At 41.8% G+C, this 26,779-nt stretch overlaps 1 protein-coding gene across 2 annotated transcripts in view; it reads left to right on the top strand.

Annotated features, from left to right (window-relative positions):
- The first annotated feature begins 9,200 nt into the window (after positions 1 to 9,200).
- scube3 (signal peptide, CUB domain, EGF-like 3) overlaps positions 9,201 to 26,779 on the top strand; it is a 67,977-nt gene continuing 50,398 nt past the window's right edge. Inside the window, exons 1-2 of one of the 2 annotated variants that reach the window (XM_030055562.1) lie at positions 9,201 to 9,571; positions 24,105 to 24,227. In XM_030055562.1, the coding sequence (XP_029911422.1) occupies positions 9,472 to 9,571; positions 24,105 to 24,227 (223 nt within the window). In that variant the 5' untranslated portion in view covers positions 9,201 to 9,471. The remainder of the gene's footprint in view (positions 9,572 to 24,104; positions 24,228 to 26,779) is intronic. The other variant, XM_030055563.1, reaches the window with a different exon arrangement.

The following is a 26,779-nucleotide window of genomic DNA, read 5'->3' as shown; positions in this document are numbered from 1 at the left end:
TTTCAGTTCAGCGTGTATCTCTGTAAGACTGTGGCAACACATCAGCACAAAAAAAACAAAAAACAAAAAACAAAAAAACACCAGCGCTGACTGGTTTACTGACAGGAACTTAGTAGCACTTCTTCATTCTTGACTCTTCAGTGCCAGACTCACTGAGCCTGAAGTCTCGCTGCCGTCTCCCTGCGGATATCCTCCAGGGTCTTAACCCTCACCTCTGCCACAGCTGGGGCCAGATGGTTGCAAAGGGCTGCTTCTGACTCCCTCTGGGCAAAAGCTCTCTTGGTGCCCTTGTTGGCTTTTGACCCCATTTTGGTCTCAGCTGTTAGGAAAGTTTGGCAAGAACAATGAACATCAATATTATATTCCATATTCAAGTTTTTTCAGGACAAAATCATGGACAGTCATTAGAAAAGGGTGAGTTCTCGAACTTGAGCTTTTTACCTTGTTGAGTGGGAGAGACGAACCAGACAAATGTTTCCTTCACAGACATCTCTGCTGAAGAACCAGAGGAATAAAGTTAGTTTTCCGTTCCAAACACTCAATACTAGGCACCCTAGCGATTGTTTCCCTCTCTGAGGGGCCAGTAATGACTGGTCCTCATCCACTACTCTAACAAGACACTCACCTCGACATTGTTTCAGTCTCTCCCAGGTTTGACATCTGGGTAAAAGAAAACAACAGTCATGAGCACCTAATACTGGCTAGTGAGTAGAATAAATAGTGCAGTGTCATTTAAATAATTTGAGGTATTCAGATGTTGAATGAACAAATGTTAATTAGAATGTAATTAGAATGGCCACTAAAAAGCTTTTTATGGATTTGTGGATTTATGGATAACTAATGGGTACTCATCTGCCAGCCAGCTGGCTAGCAGGATTAATGCTTTCCATGTTGGACCAGTAATATCTACAAAATGTATAAACTTCACATTTCTGTTAATCTTTTCCCATAGGAAGCAGTGGTATCACTTTTCCTCCCTTTTATCCAGCAATTAGTTTCCATTCATTCCACTACAATATGAAAATGAACTTTGAAAGACTTCATGCTCTCTTCACACTGTAATAAAGTCCTCCACATTAATTTTCCAAAAAGCAGCAGCACTGTTTTGTGTTTTAGTGACTTGAAGCTGTGCAGAGTGAAATAGTCCCTCTGCCAGGGAAAATAGTCCCTGGGGAAACATTTTCTCTCCACAGCCAGTTATCATTTCTGTGGTTTATGAATGGTGACGCCTTTGTTGGCAGCAGACACAGAACATTATAAGGTGAGTGTTTCAACTAAAATTCAAATTTGTAAAATGAAATGTGGGGAAATTGTAGTAAATGGGCCTGACATTCAAAGTCACTGCGATGATTGACGTGATCTGCTGGGTTGATCACCACAGGTCTGTCTCCTTATTTTCTGCCTCCATGACTCCACTGAGCCTGGTGCTGGCTGCAGTGGACAGAGGGGGCAGACGCGGTTTCCTCCTTCTTGGTTATACCTGAGAGTGAACACATCATGCAGAATATCACATTTGAGTGTGAAACCATCTTGACTTCTGCACATTTTGGTAGATTTTCTGTGTTTGTCTGCTTCGAGAGAGACAGCTCATCTTTAGTGAGCGGAAAGTATTTGCCATTGAGGAATCTGGGGTTTTCACGGAAGAAGGCATAGTGGACCTTCTGGCAGCCGATCACTATGTTCTCCCAGTAACAAGGGATCTGCTTCCTGTTTTTCTGTTTGAGGGAGAGATGTAGCATGTAACATGGTATGTGCTGCAACAACTTAACTGCTTCATTTCCACAGATCTAAAGGCAGAACTGAGGGAAAGTGAAAAAACAAAAAATCTTTCTCAACAGACTGACACATTTTCACCTTGATTTCCACTGAGCATAGCCACATCACTGTGTCTGAATGGACACCTGTCTCCCTTCAGGTGAAATAAAACACAATTAACACTACAACTCAATGGATTATGTTGTTTTTCTCTTCATGATTGTGATCTTTGCATTTTTGAGTGCAGGTGGAGTAGTAGAAGAAGTTATGGTCATCTCCATGGTCAGCCATATAAAGGCTGGTCCTCTTCTTAAGTAGCAGAAGTGGACTCTCCCTAAGAACACATAGCACAGCACACAAAACTAACTGAGACATCCAGCTCCATTAACCACATTCAGCAGGGTACTCTGTGTGCCCATATATTCCAAGTTGCAAGAAACCCAGGTGGAAGACATAACGCTAACTTGAGCTTTGACGAGTATTTTTTGTGTGCAACACTAAGCTGGCTTTATCCTTGAACCATCAGAAGAAAGGCATTAATGCTTCTGTCTGTTTCTAATCACATAGCTCATGTTTTTTTGATTTTCTTCCATGAGATGGACGTTGCAGCTGTTGAAAAGTGCTGTGAAACTGAAGCTGATGGCATTATTGTAACCTTGTAACAAACTATTGACATCTCTGGTGCTGCTACTTCCAGCTGATTTGGACACTTAATCAAATGCAATTGTTAACTTAAGCTCTGAAGTGCACTGTTACAGTCCCAGGACGCATGTCGCATTGCAAGGAGCATGTTAGCTGAGGTGGCTGAGAAGCTACTGCTTCCACTGAGAGAAAAAACTGGAAAACTACTAACTTAGAGACAAGTTATCCATATTCATAGTCCCCACAATGGGCTTATTTTTATTTTTTCAACCAATAAATCAATAATAAAAAAAACCCCTCCAATTTCCACACCGTGATGAGAGAAATGGCACAAGCAGAGAAAAAAAAATATGAGATCAATGTTAGGGCCTAAGAACTGGGAACTTATATGTACATTTTTGGTTCAAATAATTACATTGAGGTCCAACAATCAGCCCTGGGAGGTACATTGTGTAGATTGTACGTTGGAGGACAGAACTGGACTCCTGCTGTACCCATATTTCTGACAGTGTAGTCTAACCAGCAGCAAAACAAACAAAGTATTAATTTTATGACATGAACAGAGAAAAGTAAGACAATTTTAGTGAAGCTGGAATCAGCAGGCCTTGGTAGCCCTTTTTTTTTCTTGATAAATGATTACTTCAATTATCAAAATTAGCATGAATTTATTTTCTGTCTCTTGATTAATTGTTTAATCAAGGAATTGTGCCGGCACTACAGAGCAGTGGTCCTCAAAGTGGGGTTCAGGGACCCCCAGCGGTCCTTGAGAGGCTCCCAGTGGGTCCTCAGCAAAATGAGCAACGGATGAATTAAGCTCTAATTGAACTTACTTGAAATTGTAAAGATACAGATAAATAAATGAACAAATAAATAACAACAAAAGTATATAAACAATTAACATAGTAATAATTATAAATTAACATTATGTTAGTCTCACCATTTGATTTCATTGTCAGGGTTCCAATGCAAACTAAAATCATGACAACTAAAATCAAATAACCAACCCTAACCCAAATCTTTTTAAATCAGCGTCCTCAGGGCAAAATCACATCATATTGCTGTGCAAGTTACAACAATAGAAGAAAGCAGAATGACTACTATGTATACGGGTATTATCTCTCCTCTTGTGCATGTGTGTGCTGGTGCTGGTGCCGGTGTGGGTGTGTGTGTGTGTGTGTGTGTGTGTGTGCACTTAAAACAGACAGTAAGCGCTGCAATTCAGTTTTGAAGGATGATGATACTTTATGCTCGATACTTAGATACTTAGAATGATGCGGGCTCATCAGGTAGGATTAAACTTAAGAGTCTGAGGAGGCAGATGTCTCGCTCACTATCTCATCGCTTGATTACATGCACACATAGCCACACACACACACACCAGGCATGCACGCAGGCCCGTACCCCCTAAGGTACCTGCACATTCACTCACTCAGTTAACAAGACTGTCCACATCATATCTGCCTCCCTGCTGCAGCATTAAGGCCCAGGTAATAAGACGACGACTCTGACTTGAGAGAAAACAAGCCCTCATAACCCAGAGCCTGAGGGCACTCAACTGGAGGGTCATCTGACATTTGCAAAGGTTTGATGTTGCAAATTCTCCCGGTGCCGCTGAAGTCGTTTTCATCCACGATGCTGCAGCATATTTAACATCTCCATTAGAGGTGTGTTTTTTATGAGTATTTGACTATTTGACAAGTCAGTTAGTGAGAGTAGCTGTGTGTGTAACAGCTGAGTCTCTCTCTCTCTCCCTCTCTCTCTCTCTCTCTCTCTCTCTCTCTCTTTCTCGCTCTCTCTCTCTCTCTCTCTCTCTCTCTCTCTCTCTCTCTCTCAGTGCCAGTGCCTGAGGCTGTGGTCAGGTGGCATTCCTGGGGCAAGCCCGCAGTGTTCACTGGGACGCCTGCACTGAAGTGTGGGACTCAGCAAGCCATGCTGGTCCCCTGCGGTGCTGGCATGGTGAGTACTGAGGCGTCATGCTGGGCCTGTGGTGGTGTTGGTAACGTACCATATGATGCCACTGTAGAGAAGAAAGACGAAGGGAAGAAACGGAAGGAAATTATATGCTTGGGGCTGTGAAGTTTTGACACATTAGTCTTGCAAAGTTAAGACAATAGGGGAGCGTAAGATGTCAAACTAACAGAAAGTAATTGAAGAGTTGAGGTGCATGATATGTCCCTGTATATGACCATCTGGAGGAGAACATTAGGCTCGCTGTGGGAATCCGAACTCCTCAGCTCATTAGCATGCTGTATGGTACAGTGGTGGCTATCATACAAGTCCCCCATCATGCATCCATCTTGCATCTATCTTACATTAGTACAGCAGCAGATGCTATGGCATACTTTCTTCCCAAGTGTTGTGAGGTAGGAATGGAAAAGCTGGCTGTGACAAACCTTGTGTCTCTAAAACAACTGGTTGCCATACCACTCCTTTTGCTTTCCGGTGGCTGAAAAGTGCAGTAAATTTTCCAAAGAGTCGCTCTCGGGGAAGGAGAAGCTGTGTGGCAGTTGTGAAACGTCGCAGCAGCTGTTAAATGTGGTGTTTCTGTGAATTTTAAATTTCGGATGTAGTCACTGCATAGTGCCATGTTTCCACTCCTGGAAAAGAAATGGTATTCAAAGTGATACTGCCTTCACGTTCAATAAAATGTAAAAAAAAATAAAAAAAATAAAAAATAAAAATAAGAAGACACTGAAGTATTCTCAACATCCGATACATGATGCACAAGAAGCTGAGGCAGGTTGTGGTCGACTCCTCTGCAGCTGTTCTCATGAATACAGTGCACAAAGTCCGCTTGGGTCCGTCTCAGAGAAAAGAGCCTGATGCAATTTCATTTGACATATTATCTATGAGGGATCCATGCTGCTCTCTTGACACCTTGCACACGCTCTCCAGCTCCCCTTATCTAGTCAGTAACTGAAGTCCTTTTCATGACGAGGATCATAAATTAAACATTGCCTTGGCTTCCCTTGTGTGTCAGTTGCAGTAAAAATAGCATGGTTTAGTGCATAGTGTGATGCCCATGCACAGCCCTCAGTCTTTAATGAAGTGTTGCCATGAAAAGTGTACTGATCCTTCAGCGTGGCTTGCACTTGGGCTCAGATGCAACCATGTTCTGACTTTCTCAAACTCCCCCAGTGACTCTGAGCTCATTTGGTTATACAAGTGCTCACAATTACCCAGAGATTTGGATATAGGGACATGGGATATTTCCATATCCCTGACGGATGTTATTTTAATTACACTGAACTGCTTGACTTTGCACTGTGGATTTACATGTTTTTCTTCAATGGATACAAGGACCTCTCCAAAGATTATTCCACTGTACACTTATTTATGGAGGCCCTCAAAACTCAGGCAAACTGTGAGACCATGCTGCACTACCTCGACTATAAAATAGTTTTCTTAGAATCTAAGGTAAACTACTTCTGATTACATTCGAGGCAGGAAATCATTAAGGTTGCAAAAATTGAAAAATAACCCCTTGTCCTCCCTACTTTGCATTACACTATCAGTTATTTTCAGACTGCATGTATTTCAAATTCACTGCATCGTCTTTGCAGCAAGTAGAGTTGTTATCTCCAATCAGCCTCAATACCAGACCCTAATTATATTTGATTGAGCAAAAATAACACAGGGGAGCAGGCAAGATAATTATAGTGTAGAATCTGCCCGTAAGTAGAAATGCAAACATAAATGCATCAACACAGCTGATTAATTTAGGTGATAATGTATGATGAGGTAGCAGGTGTGGGGGTACAGATGCTTTTCCTCTGGAAGACAACTTCCTGAAAACAAACATTTCGTATGTCATTGCCGGTGAAATGTGGCACAGTAGCTCAGTGGGTTGAGTTCCCTGTAATGTGAGAAAGGTCTGCTTTGATTCATGTAACTTTTTCAAGCCTCATTGGCTTTGAGATCCAAGGGGTAATGGCGTGCATACAGTACACCCCACGATCAGGGATTTACCATAATGGCTGATGGTATGGCATGAAAAGGAAACTGTCCTTGTCCTCCCTCGACTTCAGCACGCACATGTTGCCGCTGCGTGATGACAAAACAGTCAGATCCAGTTTCAACCTCGTGCTCTTGTCTTTTTCAACCCTGAGAAAATGGATTTGAGAGGTTTCTGCAATGCATGCCAGCATACTTTGCAAATGCTTCTGATTCAGGGTGGTTCTAATTAGTGGTGTCAAATTATCGCGTTAATTGAGATTAATTAATTACAGTCATATTTAGCGCGTTATGTTTTTTAATCGAGTTAATCTAATTTTTAATCTCTAACTTTACTTTTTATAAAATCGGTTTGTAGGCGTTGGGCTTCCTGTGCTTAAGTTGTTGGGGGTGGAAAACAATGGTCAGTCACACCCTGAAGTGGACATTGATTGGCTGTCATTGTGTTTGTGCGGGCATGTCACTGGCCCGGTGGCCTGCCCGTCTTTTTTTTTTTTTTTTTTTTTTTTTTTTTAAAACAGGTCGCCGGCCAGGCCAATCAGCTGTCGGTCCAGTCCGGCTGGCCTCACCAGTCTGATCTTTTTTTTTTTTTTTTTTTAAGTCAGAGAGACAGGCCAGGCCAATCAGAGGCCAGCAACCTGTGACGAGGTCAAGACATGATTGGTTTGTTTTGATTAACACCCGCCCCAACAGTCAGAGTCCGTTGTAAACAGGCAGCGCATGTTGAGGAGGGGGTGTCGCGACTCGTGTGTGTGTCTGACTGTGGAGGAGAGGAGAGGAGGTGGAAGAAAAGGTTGCGTGATCGAAGTTGATACATTACCGTATTCATCCGAATATAAGACGATATTTTTTCCATTGAAAATGCCCTGAAAAAACGCCCTCGTCTAATATTGGGAGTCTAAGCAAATATACATGTATTGTGCATATGTAAACCAGCAGGTAGGCTCGCCTGATGCCGCGATTACCGGCGAATGGCCGCATTGCGCAGTCATTGCAGCCACGTATGAACAAAAATTGATATGGCAGTAGGCTATGTGTGCGCCGCTCACCTGTCAGATCCGGCAGACCAGACCCGGTGCCGCGGCCGGCTCGCCTGATGCCGACCGGTGGCTTTTTTATTCAAACAAGATTTTGTCCATATAATTTTTTTTTTTTTTTTTTTTTTTTTCCCAAAAAAGGGTCTTGAGTGGGGTCGTCCCCCCGACCCGCATCGGACTGATCTGCTACAATAATGTAATGAATTTAAAGGGAAATACCTCAAGTTCAGGGCTTTTCTCAGCAATTTTAGGTGAGATTAAAAAAGAGATTAATTAGATCAATTAATTACAGATCATAATTAATTAATCTCTCAATTTTTTTAATCTCTTGACACCACTAGTTCTAATGTGGTAAATCTGCATATTACATATTTTGACACCAGACATGGTTTGAGTTATTCCAAGCCAGCAGCAAAAATAAATGAAGGATATGTGGTAATTGAACTGAATCTCCTGCAGGCGATAGCTCAGTTTTTAGTACTGAGGAGCTGATTATGTGGTGATGAGTACGACATGCTTTTGCAATCAGATGGTAGAAAATGTAATTTGTTCCCACGTTTATGTTCCTAGTCTTTTCTTACACAAACTGATAGGTATGTCAAGGGTCATTCAAGCAATTATTGATTGTAAATTGTTACACTTGAGAATGTGATCCTTCTTTAATCTGAAATGAATGAGCCAATTCTGTGTTTGAGTGGCTGATACAGTTTATTCATCTAACAATAATCACTAAGGACAAGCTTCCTATTAAAATTGTAATTAGCCAGCATGTGCACATTTTTTGCAAGTACACATTATCCTGGAATTTAATAATTTTTGTAGGGTCATCCACTGCTACAACAAGCATATGAAATTGCTTAAGGCCTCCGGTTAGGCTTGAGATCCTCTGAAAGAGACTCAGCAGAGGTTAAAAAATTAATAATACTAACACTAGAAAAAAAAAAAAAATCAAAATTTTAGGTCAGCACTTTGCAATTTGTTAAAGTCTTCAGATTAGTCCCTAAATTCAGTTCAGTGAGTAAGTGTGTGGCATCAATAGAAAAAAAAGGCAGAACTTGTCCTTTTTAATTCAAGAGTAGACATAGATCAAATACAGCAGTGTGCTCCTAGTTGTTTTAATTAAAACCACATATAACTTGTTTTCCAGCCACAAAACCCCAACCGTGTGACAATAAGTTGTCAGGTAGAATAACTTTTTTTAGACATCAAGGCAAAACTAAAGTACCAGTAACTTTTTTAATGTTGCCTCTCCTTAAAGATGATTTCACATTTTTCCAACTGACTTAAATTTCCAAAAAAAAAAAAAAAAAAAAAAAACTGACTGCCAATCATATCTCATCAATTTTCAAGTTTGGATCACCTGGAGATATCAAACTGTGCATTTACTGTTTAATGTGAATTGCGTTCATTCGTGCTACAATCACAATTTTTAACTTTTTACATGTCAACATGTCATGATAGCTAAGCAGCCCAGTCGTCTCTTTCCCATTTGCCAAATCGGGGCGAGGGCCCCTTTGTGCGCAGGTGGCACCGGTCTACTCAGTGCACTCAGCGACCGACCCCTGGTCCATGCCCACCTCTCCAGCCTAACCAGCACCTGAGTGCAAATTCCTGCAGAGAAAAAACAGAAAGAAACAGTCAGAGGGGAAAGAGAGAAGAGCAGCAGCAGCAGACTCCGGAGCGCAGCGCGGATCTCTCTTCTCTCCTCCCCCTTCCAACCCTGCCGCTTCACTCCATCTCTCTCTCTCTCTCTCTCTCTCTCTCTCTCTCTCTCTCTCTCTCTCTCTCTCTCTCTCTCTGCCTTTCTTAAATTGACATTGGTCTGGGTCGAAACATGATTACAGAAGAGTCCTTTGCTGCGCGTTGTCGGGCTATCCTCAACCCCGATCACTTGAAACTAAAATAAGCAGACGTTTAAAAAAAGGGGGGGAAAGGGACCGCACAGTATCCTATCAGCGGGTGCTCTGAGGGAATAACAAGATTTTTGTGAGCCCCTTCCACTCTGTACCCTATATGTGCTCCTGCGCGCTCCGGTACATTGTAGCTCCTGAAAGTAGTCTGCTGAACTGCGGTGAAAGTTAACATGTATATGCACGTTATGATACGCGCAAGCCTGGGATTTGTAGGTTTCTGCTTGGTCGCCTTTGTCCAACAGCCAGCTTCAGGAAGTAAAACCACTCAAGGTAAGTTTTCCCGTCAAAAATAGCCTCATCTTACAGCTGCCATGCAGCTGATGACTTGGATATGCGGTGTTTTTGTCAGGCTGTTGCGTGAAGAAAAAACTCTTAAATAAATTGATCAGATCCGTTTACTTGTGATGACACTTATTAGTCTCCACTAAATTGCTAATTAACTTGGTGTCAGCTGACTAAACCAGTGAGACTTGGATGAATTTGTGTTCAAACTAATAAAAAAGCACCGTAAAGTAAAATAAAATGGAATGCAAACGGGTGCCGGCGAAGTGTGAAGTAGAGTGAGGAAGAATGAAAGAAAATCCATCAGCAAATCTCAATTTCATTCAAAGGAGAGCCCTCTGATGATTCATTGGTTCTTTTTGCCACGCAGAATCACTCAGTTGCTGTTTTTGTTGTATCAATATGCCAGGTTATTTAATCCCCACTGACTTGCTGAGAATTAAGAAAACACAAACAGTCTTAAATTAAGTTTCAATGACAGATTGCTATTGTCTGTGTGGCCCTGGAGAAAAAAAAAAGTAGCTGCCTTTTATCTTCAAACGGCATCATCAACAGTGTGAACAGTTATGTTTCATGGGCAGTCCTCTGGTTAATTGTAGCAAGACTATCAGGAGGTATTTGTCACCATCCAGACAAGTATTTGACACGGGTCTGTAACACACACGGAGGAGCCCCCTCAGCAGTCTCTGTCAAAGACACTGCAGCTACAGTGCTGTCCTGCTGAGCCGGCCGCCCTCTTGCTTTCTTGTGAGAAATTATTCAGACCATACAAGGGCAGGCCAAGTCAAAACTCCTGCACCCACAGAGGGACGAGAAAGACATGATGTTATACAGTCAATTTCTGATTCATTCAGCCGTCTCCCCCACAGCCTCGTCGCTTAATGTTACTGAAAAGACAAATGCCAGCCTGGAGTTGCCAAAAGTATTTGCATGCAAAGACACATCATGGTTTCTGGGTGAGTGTTGATTGTGGTCGGTGATGTTTTGCACACACGAAAAGACATCTCTTGGGCTGTCGACAAGGCAAAAAGAAAAAGGGGGTGGGTGGCTATTTTGCATCCTGGGTGGTCTGCCCCCACTTGTGGGAAAACCCAATATTTACATTTTGCAATTAGAACTACTTTTTTCTCACTTTATTTTCCACAACATCGATTACACACTTTCTTGTAGTGTGGAATGCCGCTGTAAGAGTGTCAGTCCTTAATGGCATGCACCTGTTTGTTGGTCACTAATAGTAAGACCATGGCTTGCTGCCACTTGATAGGCCCGTGCTTGTTTCCCAGTTCCTGTTTATCAATACAAGGCAAACAGCTCTACAGTAACATATTGCCTACATGCCGCGCTGTAGGCACTAAACATCTGTGAGCGCAATTTGTGCCGAACTGAACAATATTGCGTTTGTTGTTTGTTTGTAAGAACTCAGTGGTGCTGACAAGTCTGACGACAGGGAAAAATGTTGAGACAGAGAAAGAGAAAGAGAAAGAGAGAGAGATGAGCAATGTACTGAATAATGACTACAATGACTAGAGAAAAAATGCACAATTTGTCAGGTCAATATTTATTCAACACAGATGTTGCCGACAAGCCTCTATGTCTTTCATCAATGTCAGGCCAATCATGGCACCGTGTTTCAGGCATCAATTGTTACTCCATGAAAAAAAAAGAAAAAAGAAATCAGTGCAAGAATGGTGGAAGATTTTAGGATGTGGTGGAGGGAATGACAAAGAAAGGAAAAATGAGAGCTGGGGAAACAGGATAGATTAAGGGTACAGACAGAACAGAGAAAGAGAGAGAGAGAGAGACTCAGAGAGAGAAATTGCTTAGTGGGCGAGCGACAACAAGCAAGGAAAAGGGAAGGGAAGGAGCCGTAGACGTCATGGCAAATCACTTTCCTCGAACCGAGTCAGGAGCTCTTCGCTAATGCAGCAGCTCCCAGGCAACGGTTGGTGTGGGGCTGACATGCTGCTGTGGCTGGCTGTGTTGGTGTAACCTCTGCTCCGGGTGCCTTGGGGGTCTGAGACACAGGGCCGCCCGAGCAGGGAGCGAGGCCAGATCCATGCCTGGACGCACTGTGGGAACCGAGCGGCCTCGGCAAGCTGAGGCCCAAGTGAAGGGAGGCTTACCTAGAGATGCTGCCCTCTACAAAGCAAAGAGGGAGATGGAAAGGGAAGAAGAAGGCACTCCCCCCCTCACCACCACCACCACCTCCTCCCCCTCCCCAACACTCACTCACCCCTTTCCTTTTTCACCCAACTCAGCTTTGTTTGCTTTGTCCTCGCTTCCTTTCCTTTGCGCTTAATGAAGTAGCCATGCCCTTTCTCTGTCAGCCATAAGCTACAGCTGCATTACACCCATTTTCTGTGTCAGAAACCCTGCCGTCAGCCGTTTAGCTATTCATATATTTGAGACAAAAAGATGCTTGTAGTCGTCCTTTCCCCAGCACTGTCCAGGCCACTGTGTTAGCCCAAAGGTTGGATGTGCTGAATGTTTGAGTGTGCACACATTTGAGTGAGTGTGTGCACTTGTACTTGCTACATAGTGAGGACCAGAACACCTTTTTAACCCACAGCGTGAGGACATTTTTTGTAGGTGAGGGCATTACAACTACAAAAGCGAATTCTGGCTTATTGGTTAAGGTTGGGGTTAGGTTTAGGTTCAGGTTAGGCTAAGGTATTGGATTAGGCATGCACTGGTTATGAACTGTTTATGGAAAATTGTGTGTGTGTGTGTGTGTGTGTGTGTGTGTGTGTGTGTGGGTGCATCTGATTGGGAGACTGAAAGTAAGAAACAGTACAGGGTGTGTCCATGGTAATTTTGCATGTGAAGCCTCATAAAGAACTATTAAAATGTTGCTTTTATGTGCGCTTATCCTTTTGGCCTTGAACTTTCCTGCAAACACCGGCTTTTGCTGAAATAAAGGTAGAGAGCAATAAAGACAGACAGTGACGATTAAGGGAAAAAGGCCTGTCTACCCTGATCAGCATGGCACTTGGCCAGTCATCTTGCCACAGCCATAGAATTTTGACAACACTTTGCCGCACCTCTCTCATCACCTCCCCTCTTCTTTATTCTCGGGCTGTGTGGTTTGTGCATCGCTCCTGAGTCCTGACAAGCTCCTGCAATGCTATTTGTTGAGCTGTTACACTTATCCCCTAAGAGACTGGATGTGCCTTAAAACAAACCGACACAAAAAGCCCCTATTTGTCTGCCAAGGTAGAGAGAGCATGATTTTTTGGCAAAGTAATTTTTAACATCCGGTGAATGCAAGATGTATTCAGGTCAAACAGAGAAACTGCAGAGTAGTGGTGTTCTTATTGGGATGCTCTGTGGCTTGGAGGACTCTGGGACTCAGCTTGTCCCTGCGGTATTGGGCGGTTTGGATCTAGTCTCTGTCTGGTGCGACTTGTCATTCCCTTTTTTCCTCCCGTCTTTGTTATCATATGTGACTAAAAACTCCCTAGTACAAGCAGAAATGTAACATGATATAAAGCAAGCTCCTAATCTGAAAAAAAAGCATATTTTTTCTCCCGATTAGTAGCACCGTACGGGCAAATCAAAATGAAAAAGCACATTTTTGTAATAGAGGAATGGGGCCCTTCTCTCTATATATATTATGTCTGTGGCTGTGTGTAGCTGACTTGCAGTGTCAGATAGCTGTTTTCTCGTCATGATCAGAGTGTGTGAGGCAGGTTGAGCCTCGGGGTAGCCCTCGGTCACTCGCTGATGAGTGGGTGGAGGGGATCAATCTAGCTTCACTCTAGCACTCAGCAGACACACTCAGATAGCATCTGCCTGACAAGTGGTGCTCCAATACCACTGTACATGTTGTTACAGAGCAGCGGAGTGAGCAGGCAGAGATTATTTTCTTGGCATTACTTGAGTGGTGAAAACACTTGATAACAATTCTGTCCAAGAGCAATGTGGTATGAATCTTGAAAATGGCTTTGATGTGTGGGTGTGTAGTGAGGACAAATGAAGGTGCATGACTGTGATGAGTGATTTTTAGATTGGATATTAATGGTTGCACTTAGCAAGGAGAAGTGCTTTCACTCCCCAAAATGGAGCTCCAATATGGACAGGGAATTTTTCTTTTCTTTTTCTTTTTCTTTTCTTTTCTTTTCTTTTTTAAAGCAAGGGAACAGTTCAACTTTATTGTCCCCAGCTTGTCTAACTCTGTGGCTTCGCTTTGCCCGAGCTGCAGCTTGATAGAAATATTTTCGTTCAGTTTTAAGGCAGGCAGGCTACAGCTACATATAGCATCAGCTCTGTGTTTACAGGCACATGTAAAGGCTGGGCTGTCTGGCACAGGCTGTGACCCAAGGCAATTCAGTGGGCCCTCGTTCTGGACAGTTGCTCACTTTCATCCTGGCCGTTGGAATGCAAAACCAAGACATTTTCTCCTCTGCAGCAGAGTGCCAAAGACTCAGACCCAGGGAAATATGACTTCCTCGCTCAAGGTCTCTGTCTGAGAATGCCGATAAAGGGGTACTGTCCAAGCAGCTTGAGGTGACTGTACATTTAATTCCCCTTGACATTTACCAAAAAATTAATGAGATCTCTGTTTGCTGGAATGTGTTTCGTATACGCACACATGTTAAGAAAATTTGGGATATGTTGTCATTCCACTCTGTTGCCAGGCACAGGGTGAAAACACAGTGCGGCATTTTGTCTCAGGAAATTAAATATGTATCAGCATTAAATATCAAGATACAGTAGGGATTTTTGTGCCTTCTAGACATGGCTGGAGTTTCTGTGTGTTGGGGTCAGTGTGTCTGATCTTCACCTCACAGAGTGTCTTTTTTGGACTTATGCATTAAATTACAGCTGCCTCTTATACTGCAAAAGATCCCCATCCTCATGTAGTCATATTGTCATATTTCATGTTAGGTAATAACGTCTTGTTTTTCTTAAAACAAGTGAAAAAAGACACCAGTGTGATGAGATACTCCCACTTGTTTCCAAATGCTAATCATCAGATTTTTCTGTCATTTTCTTGGTCCTAGTGGGCTGATCTGCCTTATTCTGTCTTGTTTCAACAAGTGAAACCTCACTGGAAACAAGTGGGATGATCTTATCTTGCCTGCAGATTTTTTTTTCACTTCTTTTAAGAAAAACAAGATTTTAACATTGAATATGAGGCTAAATGACTTGTTGAGATGGAGTTTTTTGCCATGTATATAATGCATGGATTTATATACATATATGGGTGCATGTATGGGTGCTATGTAATCAGCAATCGCAACAATACATCACATATTTGTGTGCAATGTAAGTGTTAGGTGTAAATCTGTGTACCCCGCAGATTTCCTGTGCCTACCCGGTGGTACCAATCAGCTGGAGAGATGCCTTTATCATGGCACCTTCTCTCCCTGCTGGAGCAGAAAACCGCTTTATCAGCAGTCAGCGAGGCCCCTGTGACCACTATTTGTCACCTCATTTGGAATGGTTGTATTGCTGAGAAAGCTATAGCTTTCACATGCACCAGTGGAAAAAAACATGATCTAACTTAAACCAATCCAAATCTTCCTGAGTGCACCTACTGCTGGATAGTAACACCAATATCCAGCGGTGACATTCAACACCCTGGCACCCATGTCAAGGGTAAGAATAATGAGTGTGGAAACTATCCTCACCTCCCCTGGCTTAGGGGCTCATTTATTTATTGGGCTGAAATCTAAACAGTATGCTCCAAATGAGGCCTGTGATAGTTTTCTCTGCTGTGGCACTGTGGTTAAAATTAGAGAACTATCTCTGTCGCCCGCTCTCTCTCCAACTCCTTACTCTTCCTCCTCTCTCTTTCTTTTTGCCTTTCACTCTGTCAGCAGCCTTTGTTCTCAGTGCAGATGCGGAGGTGCTGACAACGTCCCCTGTTGGTTCGGGGGAGGAATCGAGTCAGTGTTGACGGTACTCTGACCCCAGTCCTAAACTCACCTCTAGATCCCCCTTCTCAAGTGCTGATGGCTCACTGAGGGACCTCCGGGCTGTCCCTCGGCCAGCTGGAGCAGCTCTCAGATCATTAATCCTCTAACCCAGTCGCCCCCTACCACAGACCCCACATTTGTTTTTCTGTTCCTTTACTCGCTGATTGGGAATACTGTGATTCAGGGGAAGATATCTGTGGGACTGTCCTCTCTGCCTCTCTCCTTTATAGGCCCGCGGCTGGCGGGACAGCTTGAGGCACCACTGCTCCGCCGTCCTCTTGTCCTTCCTCCTCGCTCGCCCTCTCCTGTGACCCCTTTGGCTGAATAATGGGGCTGCGTCTCTCTTTGAGAGTTTGGGGGGTCAGGGAGGGTTGTCATTAGGCTGGTCTGTGGTGGTCAGTGTTGTTGGAGGGGGGTTGGGGGTCAGAGCGAGCCTTGTTTACAGACTGTGTGTGTTTACATTCCTGATGGTGAGCGCCAGCTTTAGAGACTGCTGGAAATGAAAGGAAATGCTCTTATTCTGCTTAGTAATGGAAAAATCCAACCCAACACATCAAGGAATCCAGATGAAAAAAAAGCAGTTATTTATTTGGTGGGGTCTGGCCAGTGTGTTCTGGGTTGATAGAGAGGTGACTTCACTGATGAATTTGAAACTTCCCCAATGGACAGAGGCATGGGAAAACCATATGATCCCTTACAGTATTTAATCACTCCTCCAAAGCTGTGGAAGTCTATTCACTGCAGACTGCGGCAGACTATACTCTAGATTAATGTAAAATACAGGTCTTCCATGCCTTAGTTATTTTAATGAAATACTTTTTAATCCATCATCACATAATGACATTTCCTGTTATGGAGACAGCATTTGCGGGCAGATGAAGTATTTGGTTGACACATTATAATTGTCAATCATGATTTTACTTCTGCTACTTGCAGTGGAGTCATAATATTGTTTTGCTATATGGTTTGATTTAAATGCCACATGTCTGGGGCCTTGAAAGTTTTCAAAAAAAAAAAAAAAAAAAACATTTTTTGGGCTGAAAATAACTGAAAAGCTGTTTCTATGAACAAAGACGGAATTTCTCAGTTGTTTGATAATGCTTCATGGCAGTGAGGGCGCACATTATGTCAGCAGGAAAGTGTTACTAGTTGAAAAGGGATGTATCTATAATATTACATATGCATATTCATAGAAATGCATAACTAATGACTCTGCATCACGTATCAGTCTAGCTGAGTGTATGTGAGGTCGGGGTGAATGAAAAACTTCACTCTAATCTCTTTTAAATTTTTTATGTTTTTTTTCAATGAAAGAGATGGCAGGGTGATTAATTGTTAATCCTTTCTGTTTTATTCTGTTTTAAAATTTATTATTTTTCAATTTAACATTATGCTGAGGAAAACTATTTAAAGGTCCCAGGCGCATGGTGCTACATCGATTAATTCCAGGTTTACACTCTGAATGTAGCCTACTCTTAACTTTTACATTTTCTGCTCTATTGCCTTCATTCAAAACCGTTTTGTAAGTGTCACCAAACTATCGATGCAGGGGCCATTAAAAAAATTACATTTTTGTATAAATGAAATGGCTGCATGAAATGAACGCTCTGTCTTTCTACATTATCTCAACATTTAAATGAAGAATACATCCAGCCGCTTCCAGCCCATTGAATTTCACCCAGCTCGTTTCACATTGCTAAGATTTGTCAGATAGTGCTTACTTCATGACTCGCACAGGGAACCATTGACTTTATACCTTAGTTTGACAGGAAACGGCTAAAAATATCGCACTTGTGCTGTAATTGCTATGTTGCCATCTTTATGGTTGGTACTGTATCTGGCTAAAGCAACCACCAATGAATGTAATTGCTGTGTGCAGAGGGGAAAGTGTCATGTCAGTTAGCTCAGGCTGCATAAATATAAGGTATACAGCTGCTCTAAGTGCCACCCTTCCCGCATATAAAATATGCTGCATGAGGCCAAGGAATCATTAACAGTGGAGCACACATGCCAAGAAGGGTTAAAGATCCCTTGAAAGGTGCTTGAAAGGTACAGATGAATTTTTTGTCGCCTAAATACTCGTAGGAAATGGTTACAAGTTAAATAAGGGTGGTATGTATTACTCTTTCAACATAGCAGACTATGTCATGTCACCCTCTTCTCGCTCTTAGTATTACTCTATGATTCACTTAATTACTGTAATAAGTGTTTTCCTTCTGGAGGAGGTCCGGAGGTCTGTGAGTCATAGTCTATTAGGGCCACACATGCTAAAGGCAAGGCGCAGCACCAGATGCACAGTCTATGATCAAAAGCAAAGAGAATGACCATTATTTATTCACAGAGCCTGAGCACTCGCTACCTTGAGAAATTTATTATAAATGACATGAATATGAATGACATTTAGGCAAGTTGATTCTCTCTCTCCGCCGCCAATCCTCTGCACTCTCCCAACTTTTCACTTTCTTGAGGAATCGTTTGCGGCCCAGCTGTCTATTTTACTGATGTCTGTGCTTTGATGGAAGGGCACGCGCTGTAAAAACACACTTCAAGGCAGTCACCAGATTGAAAAGGTAGTTGCGCACTTCTTGTATGTGTTGGCTTGAGTTAGTTGACTTGTCATAATGAGGGCACCCCACAAGGTCCCTAACCACACATCCATTTTATATCAGTGTTTGCACAGCGCCGAGGCAGAGACAAGTAGTAGAATACAGAAATCAAAAGAGAGGAATATATATATATTTTTAGACTATACATGCTGAACATGCTTTTGAATGCACCACAAGACAACAGAATAGGATAAAACTGAGTGTAGTATTTCCACTAACACCTTTTCTTCCATTGTACATCCATAGGACAAATATAATCTGTAGCTGATGTATTTTATTGCAGTATTAAGATGTCTTTGATAATGTCTGCATGTATACAAAATATCACTTTTGGATGAACAGAGAAAGTCCAGGTGGGAGTTTTGCAGCTTTGGGTGAGAGGGTGAAGATTAGACTTAAATTTGTGAAATGGTCTTTAAAAAAAAAAAAGTCTTAATGTCTTGTTTTTCTTAAAATGAGAAAAATCTGCCAGTGTGATTAAAAATTTCCCATTGTTTCCAGTGCTAATCAACTTGTTTCCACAATTTTCTTGAGTAAAGTGTCATTTTATTGATACTAGTGGGCTGATCTGCCTGATTTTCCTTGTTTGCCTTGCCTTGTTTCATCTTATTTATACTTGTTCCCAGAGAAATCCCTGTAACTGTGGAAACAAGAGGGACTATCTCATCACAATGGCGGATTTTTTTTTGTCATTTGTCTTAAGAAAAACAAGATTTTAATAGTGAATATGCCACTAAATGTTAAGATGGAGATATTTTGCAGCATGCATGTGTTGGGATCAGTGAATGCCTTCTGGCCTGCTGACGTGATTCTGCCCTCCTGATTCTTCATTTGCATGTTCTTGTTCTTTTTTCATGTCGCCCTCAGATTAATCTGAGGCTTGCTGCTTGGTGGACATAAGCAGGGAGGCACCCCGGTTTGAAGTTGAGATCACAGTTTTTGAAAGCACAGGATCAGTCAGTGGTCATGATTCCTAAACATTTAGAGTGTGTGAAGGATGAGTGTAAATATCCCAAATGGAAGCAGTTGATATTTTTATTCTCAACTTTTTAGAGGCTTGCTGGACGGCCAACAGTGTGTCCCTTCATTTGCTGAGAGGGATTTGGGTGGGAGTGGGGGAAGATGCTAAATTCTGTGCTAATGTTGACGTCTGCATTTCATGAAAACCTTTTTTTTTTTTTTTTTTTTTTTTTTTTGGATGGCTAGCCTACTGCCCTGCACAACCTAATAATCCATGACATTTGCACCATGTGCTGTGATAACGCAACAACCGGATCCTGCCCTCTCTGCAACCTCGTCCTCACTTCCTCCCCCTCCAACCAGACTGAGGCCAAAAATGATAACACATCACATCACATTAGCGTGTATCATGCAGCTCTTTGAGTCTGCACGCATATGATAAACACTAATGTAATGGAATGCGTTATATGTTTGGGTGAATTATTTTAGTTTTGATTTATGTCTGTGCCTGTTTTGGTTCTAGCGTAGGAAGTTGCTTTAAAGCTGAATGTGGACACTTCATTAGTATAAATGTGCTGATTCCAAGCATTAGGATGATGCATGTTTTGAGTTTACAGGAGCGTTGGGTGTAATATACTTTTTTTTTTTCCTTCAGTTTTTCATTTTCTCTTACACTTGACACTGGAGGCAAACTTTGTTTCACACTGATCTTCAATCAATACAGCAAAAACGCATGACAGCAACACAAAACCTCTTTTCTAAGCCCTGTAGGAATGGAGTTTGATTATAAGACTAAAATCTTTACATACTTTTAAATACATATTCTCAAATAATGAACTTAATATGTCAGCATTCCAGGAATTGCCCATACATCCTCAATAGCTCTTTGCTTTTTTTTAATGCACGGATCATTTACATAAGGAACAATAAAACATATTTATTTGTAGACAATCTTTTTCTTTTCTTTTTTTTCTTTTTTTTTTTTTTTTTTGCAAATCATGTTGGTCCATTTGCCTGTTTGGTTAAATAGTAAGTTCAGGTTCAGGAGGTTTTGCTGCATTGCGTTCATACAAGTCATCAGGTATTGGGATTGCTCTCTGCTGCTCTGTACCTAAAGTAATTATCCTGACCTTAGCCCTATCCTGCTCAACCGCAACCCTAAATGTAGTGTAAGTGTGGTGCTAAGGTGGATAATTACAATACTTGTTCGTTTGTAATTATACACAGTAATACAAACGCTGTGATCCTAAGAACACCTTTTATGGACATGAACCCAGCGCCCTTCCTCCTCCGCTGCAAAGAGCTCGTGAAAATGGATTTCATCTGCAAATGCTGTTGTCAAGTATGATGTTTTTCCCCTGTTTGCCTTACAGCAAATCATGCAAATCAATGCTCACATGTTGCACCAACTGATCCTGTCACAAAACCAGAGCTGCATATTTTATCGGCTGAATTACATCGGTGGGTCTGCAGTTCTGATAGTTAATTTGGCCTGGCTGCAGGCAACACGTAAAGGTACACCTATGGGTGTCCCTGCTGCACACAGTCTATTTCTGTATCTGAAGGAAAGGTGATGGGCTGGGGGGGGGCAGGCTCGGGGGCGCAAGCAAACAGCGAGGGTCTCAACACTCAAAGTAAACATTACCCCATGTTTGAACTGCACACCTTCGGCCCTACAGTTCTCCCACACACTCACACTCTCCCCTCTGAGCCTGATTCCTGCTAAAACCCCCCTAGCCGGCCTAGCTAAATACACTGCTTATCCCAGGACCTTCCCATAAATCAGAGAGGAAAAGCACCTCTGACAAGGTCTCACCTCCATGGCCAACAGCCCTGACTTGCATGCGAGGACTACTTTAGAATAAAAGCCGCATCCTAATCGACTAATGGCTTTTCACATTAACTTTCTCAGCAACCACCTGTGAGGACAAAAGGGCTTTTTTTTGTTTTGGATTATTTAATAAAATATAGGTAGATGAGATTAATCAATAGATAGATTAGTGTTTATCCGATTTATGCGAATGCCCCTGTCCCCCACCCATACCCAAAAATGAGGAGATTCATTTTCTGGGTGGAGAGCATGCAAAGATGCAGTTAGGAGTTTAGAGGTTTGACATAAAGCAAAGTTTTAAAGTTTTAGTAAGCATACAGTGCAGCCGTGCATGGCACCGTTTTAATCAGTTTCGGCGGAGGGAAAACATGCCTCATTATTAGACAACTAGGACAGTTTTATCCAGCAATATCAATGAAGGCCAATATTCCAAGGATGTCAGTGGGTTTAAACACAGACTCGAGCTATTTGTGGCTTTAGTACTCTGAAGTGCATGAACCAGAGTAGAGCTACAGCAGCAATATCCAGAATGACACATTCCCCGGAGGAAACTGTTTAAACATCTGAGCATTTCCCAACATCTCTTTCTTCTTTGGTTTTGTTGTTTTGACTTTGTTTATTCATCCTTGTCTCAAAGCGCAGGCTTCAACTTCTTGCTGCCTTAACTTGTTCCTAACAACTTTGATACCTCAACACAAAAGAATGAAAGAAAGTCTCAATGAAAAACACAGGCTTTTCATCTTGGGCATGAGTCAATTACCAGGGCAGCTTTACTGAACGCATTCTGCATTTTTTTTTTCTTGAGCATTCAGAGGAATGTCCTCTGGACTGAACCGTAGGATGTATCGATTCTGACATGTTTATTTTCATGGCAAAGGCATTTTGGATTTCCAACAAGACCAGCACATTTTCGTTGTTGTTGCCCATGTGTCAGCTGGAGCGCTCCCAATAACCACTTTGGGTGGCTTTTTTAAACAATGCTTTGTCCGACATAGACCTTCACAGTCTGTGGTCCGGCATCTTAATTGATATTTATTTCAGTGCTGTGCAGCTCGAACCGCCGGAGTATTGTGTTTTCATTTCACATTAGCCCATGATAATCTGGAGCTTGCACATGCCAGTGTGTCCCATCACACCTCGAGTCTGATTTGTTCAAAGTGTGCATTGGAAATTCAGTATTGTTGTATGTTGACTTCAACATCTAGGGAAATATACAAGGGTGTATAAGGTATCCTGCTGCTTATTGAAATAATAAGCTCGGCTTTGTCCGTGCAGGTAAAACATTAGTTTGCAAAAGCTTTGACAGTAAGTTATTTTTCCCCCCGCAAAGTCAATCTCGCTGTTGGTAAAGTGATAGCCAGTGTTTCTGTTGGAGCAGCTGATCCACTCTGGCAGCAGGTCCTGAGATACCAGGATAAACAGAAAACATGGCTAGTTTGTTATTAAAAACTGAAAGAAAAAAAAAAGGAGGTAATGCTCAACATGAAAAGCAAGCATGTTTGTGCCAGTGTCCATGAAAAGATACACCACCAAGATAAAATGAGTTGATGCCACAGGTGGGAACATAAAAAAAAAAAGATGAAAAGATGAATTATTTCTGTTATATTGAATATTAATCACCACGGCGAATTGGACCCGAGAAAGCTGACATTAAGATAGATATTATGCCGTGATTAATACCTCCTCCGCTGAAAAACACTTCTTCGCCATGCCATTTCCTGCTCTTATCGTGGAAGACAATCAATGAGGAAAAAGGACACAGAGCCACTATGGAGAATTGTCATTGTTCTCACATAATATAAATCAATATGGCGCTTGGGGAGCCCCTGCTTTGCTAAGTGGTTTTGTGGAAACTGGTGGCAAGAGAGGTGCCACCGCTCTCCCAGGTGCTACATCCCTTATTAGGTGCCAGAAAAAAAAAAAAAAAAAAGACAGAGAAAAACATTGTACTGATGGATACTTACTCTTTAGAGACACAGGATTTATTCCGGGCTGTAACAAATCACCGCTGTACTAGTGTCATTTGAATGTATAATCTGCAGTTTTGTTTGAATATTTTGTTATGTAAGGACAATGCTCCGCCTGAAGTGATAACAGCATTACTGCACATGCATGGTGTTATTGTTAGCGGTGTGCCTCCGGGCATTTTCTTATAAATGTCTAAAAATGTCATCCAGGAGCCTGCGACAGGTAGTTATAGTGTATTAGATGCTTTCCCGTAAGAATATCTTGTTTTCTGCCCTGTCACTGTCCTGACTGCCATGTTTAAGAAATAGACAGATATGGCCAATATGCTAAAGTCAGAGGCTTAGATTGCAGATCATTTCCCAGTGGGATCAGCCGGCTCCTGCAGAGGGCTTGTATAAGAGCGGGTAATGGAAGCTATGTAAACCTTGTTAAGCTGCCCAGCCCCTGTGTGCAGGAGGGTAATCCTAAACACCTGGGCTAGTTAACTGGGATTAGGTGGGATTAGGGGCTCCACGAAGGCAAACCTGATCATGCTCTCAGTTATTCTGGTCAAATCCATTTCCAGTCTTATCTTTTCACATTCTCTTCGTGTATAATTCTAAACTGAACCCAACAATTACACATTTACCTTTTTTTTTTTTTTTTTTTTTTTTTTCTGCAGCCATTACTGCATATTTTCCCTCCCATGCCCCATACTGAGGGCTTTTAGTTCTGCATGTGTAAATGGCATTGGAAGGTGGGAGTGCGTGCATCCATCTTTAATTGAAGTACAGAGTGTACAGTATTCTGAAATTCAGAATGAAAAATTTTAACCAGAGCATGCATTTATGTTGCAAGGTTAATTGTTGGCTGCAGGGATCTCAAGTTTTCCTTTTGTTTATATCAATCATTCAACCTGCCAGATCTTTAATTCTCCACATGAGATTCATTCCTGGTTTTCGATAGCCTGTTTTTTTGATAGCTAAATGTCCGCTGGAGCAGCAGTTGGTCAATTGCAGGTCACGCCAGCTCAGTCAATAACTGACCAATTACTTGTGGGTTAGTGATGACACAGCTGCTTGTATTTATTATTCAGGAAAAACGCACCCCTCAAAAAAGCATCAATTATATGTGTACTGATGTGACTGTTTCTTATTCAGAGTGTGCTGATAAGGTGCACTGAACACTTTTATTCTCGGTAAGGAATGATAACCATCCTCACCAGCTAACAATCCCCTCCATTTCTTCCTTTCTAGATGTGGACGAGTGTGCAGAAGCGCTTGACAACTGCAGCATCGATGCCATCTGCCAGAATACCCTGAAGTCATACAAATGTATCTGCAAGTCAGGCTATAAAGGGGATGGCAAGCACTGTGAAGGTAAAAGTCTCACTGAATTAATGTATTAATTTTCACCCCGTGGTTTAGAGGCACAGACTCCTGCTTCCTCTGTGGTGGCATTAGGAGGATTTTTACAGTGCACTGAAGCAAATGTCGCATCTCTCACGTTGAGTTGCCTTATCACTCTGAACCTAAGCCCCTGGGCCGGTGACAGGTTTGATAAGAGCTTCTGTCTCACTCAACATGACTCATTAGCTTTAAAACTCTCCTGAAAGAGGGAGGAGAGACAGGGGAGAGAGCGGTGGACAGAGGGAGGGGAAAGCCAGGTGCAGAGTGCTCCTTTGTGACAAGATGAAATGAAGCAGTAAATTTCCTACACATGTTAGAGAACAGAATTAAGATAGCGGCTGAAACGGCAGTCAGAGGGCCTGCCAAACAGTCAGAGATATTTCCACAGCCCAAGGCGGGCTATGTAGCCTGTCAGACACAAGTCTGTTTTTCTAGCCTTTCTCAGATGTACCCAAAGCCTCCGGATCATTATGTCCCACAGTTTTTATTAGTATTATTACAAAACCATATTTCACAATGTCATTTTTTTCCCTCTCTATTATTATTCTTTAATTTACTTGACTGTGTGTTTTTCATGGCCTTCTGCCTCTAGGTTCTAAAAGTTTGCGTTATTGAATCTATTGTAAAGTATGTGCTAGGTTGGACTTCCATTGAACTGAAGAGACTGGTTTGCTGATATCAGCAAGTATCTCTGCCTCCCTAAGTCTGCATGGCTCCTCAAGGCTGACATACTAAAGCAAACAAACTGAGTCAATTAATTAAATCAGCATAAAAATACAGCCAGTCCTCTAGGTCCTTTTAGGTCCACCAAATTTTTTTTCCTGCATGCAAGTTAGGACAGAATAGGCAGAGTTTGTTTTAAGTACATTGCTGGAAATGAACTAAGGACGTTTACTCAAGCACAGTTTTGAGCTGCTGGAACTTTACTTGAGTTTTTCCATTGTGTGAGGTTTTAGACATTTACTCCGTTCCATTTCAGAGAGAAATGTTGTATGTTTTACTGCACTACATTTAGCTGTAGTTACTAGTTACTTTGCAGAATAGGCTTTTACCTGCAAAACATAAAGCCCGATGCATCATCAAAGTGTAAACCAGCCAAAAGCATATATTTAGACATGAGGTCCTTGTTACAGGGTAAGATATCAATAATTTAACACTTTGAAAGGAGCTTTTATACACAATGAGTACTTTACTGATACTTAATACTTTCCTACTTTCATAGTATATTTTGTTGCTAATCCTTCTATACTTTCACTTGAGTACAAATTTGGTCTTTTACTTTTAATGGCATATTTTTTCATGGTGGTATTGCTACCTTTACCTGCCTAAAGGATTTTGGTACTTTCCCACTTCTGTTGAAGTGTAATAATTTGCTTGGATTTGCAAGATTAAACATGCACCAAGATGAAAATGGAAAATATGCTAAGGAGCTTTTAGAAGAAAACAATTCTGGCGAATCGTGCGGCGACAGCTTCAGTTCAAGTTTCATCAACGCTTGATGAGTGCATTTTGAATTGTGATGAGGAGTGCTGCACAACTGTATTATCCCTGTGTATGCAAAGCTGTTTCAGAGGTCAGAATTTGGTTTTATTCAAATAGCATGTAGACAGGACTGACAGCCCTCGACAGGTTTGGAGGAAATCGGCAAACAGTTGCATGTTTGCTCATTGTGTAGAATTATCAATCAACCAAGCAATCAATCAGTCGGATTTTATTTATTGAGCACATTTTGTGCACAATGCAACACGCACAGCTGATGCCAGGCTAACAAAGACCAAAAGAACAATGTGTGCTCGTATTATTGGCCTGATTCTGCCCTGGCTGCCATTTTTGGTGCAAGAATTGATATTTACATTTTAGTGATTTAATTTAAAGGCTTGGCTAGGTGTGACACAGAGCTGCAGCTCAGATCTTTTAAGTCCCTGTGAGTTGGAGCGCAGCCTGTGATCCTCGGGCCCTCTGAGCCTGAGGATCAAAGCTTACTGGGCCTCTGCTGTCCGCCCCTGAGGATCTGGGGAGCTACTGTCTGTCTGAGGGGCTTCAGCTGCCAAAATCAGTGTCAGGGTTTAAAGTTGCCTCTCAAAACCCATTTTTACAGGTTTTTACATAATTGTAATTTTGTCATAAGTAGATTTTATTGTTTCATTATTCTGTAAGCCTGATTTTAACTTATTTCTGGCATTTTTATCATCTTATTTACTTTCAGTTATTATTGTTATATTGTCTCTTAAACATTGACATTTTGGCTATAGAAATAAACTAAACTACTATTCCATTAAAGGTGCCTTCCCATGATGAGAGCTATGTAGATTTGGTGATCAAATTTTGTGCTTATTCCACTTTTTTGTCAGTTGAATGGAAACTGTCCTTCCTTCAGTCGAATGTGGTCAATTTTGCAGTGTGCACCTTTTTAAATTCAGCATCTTGAAGGTGTTATGGAACAAAATTTATGAGCTGACCTTGTAGGATTTTTCTTTTCTTTTCTTTTCTTTTTTCTTTTTCTTTCTTTTTTTTTTTTTTTT

The sequence above is a fragment of the Myripristis murdjan genome, chromosome 7 (genome assembly GCF_902150065.1).
Source record: "Myripristis murdjan chromosome 7, fMyrMur1.1, whole genome shotgun sequence".
Lineage (NCBI taxonomy): Eukaryota > Metazoa > Chordata > Actinopteri > Holocentriformes > Holocentridae > Myripristis > Myripristis murdjan.
Note: the sequence above shows the minus strand (reverse complement) of the source record. Positions and strands in the feature narration are given on the sequence as shown.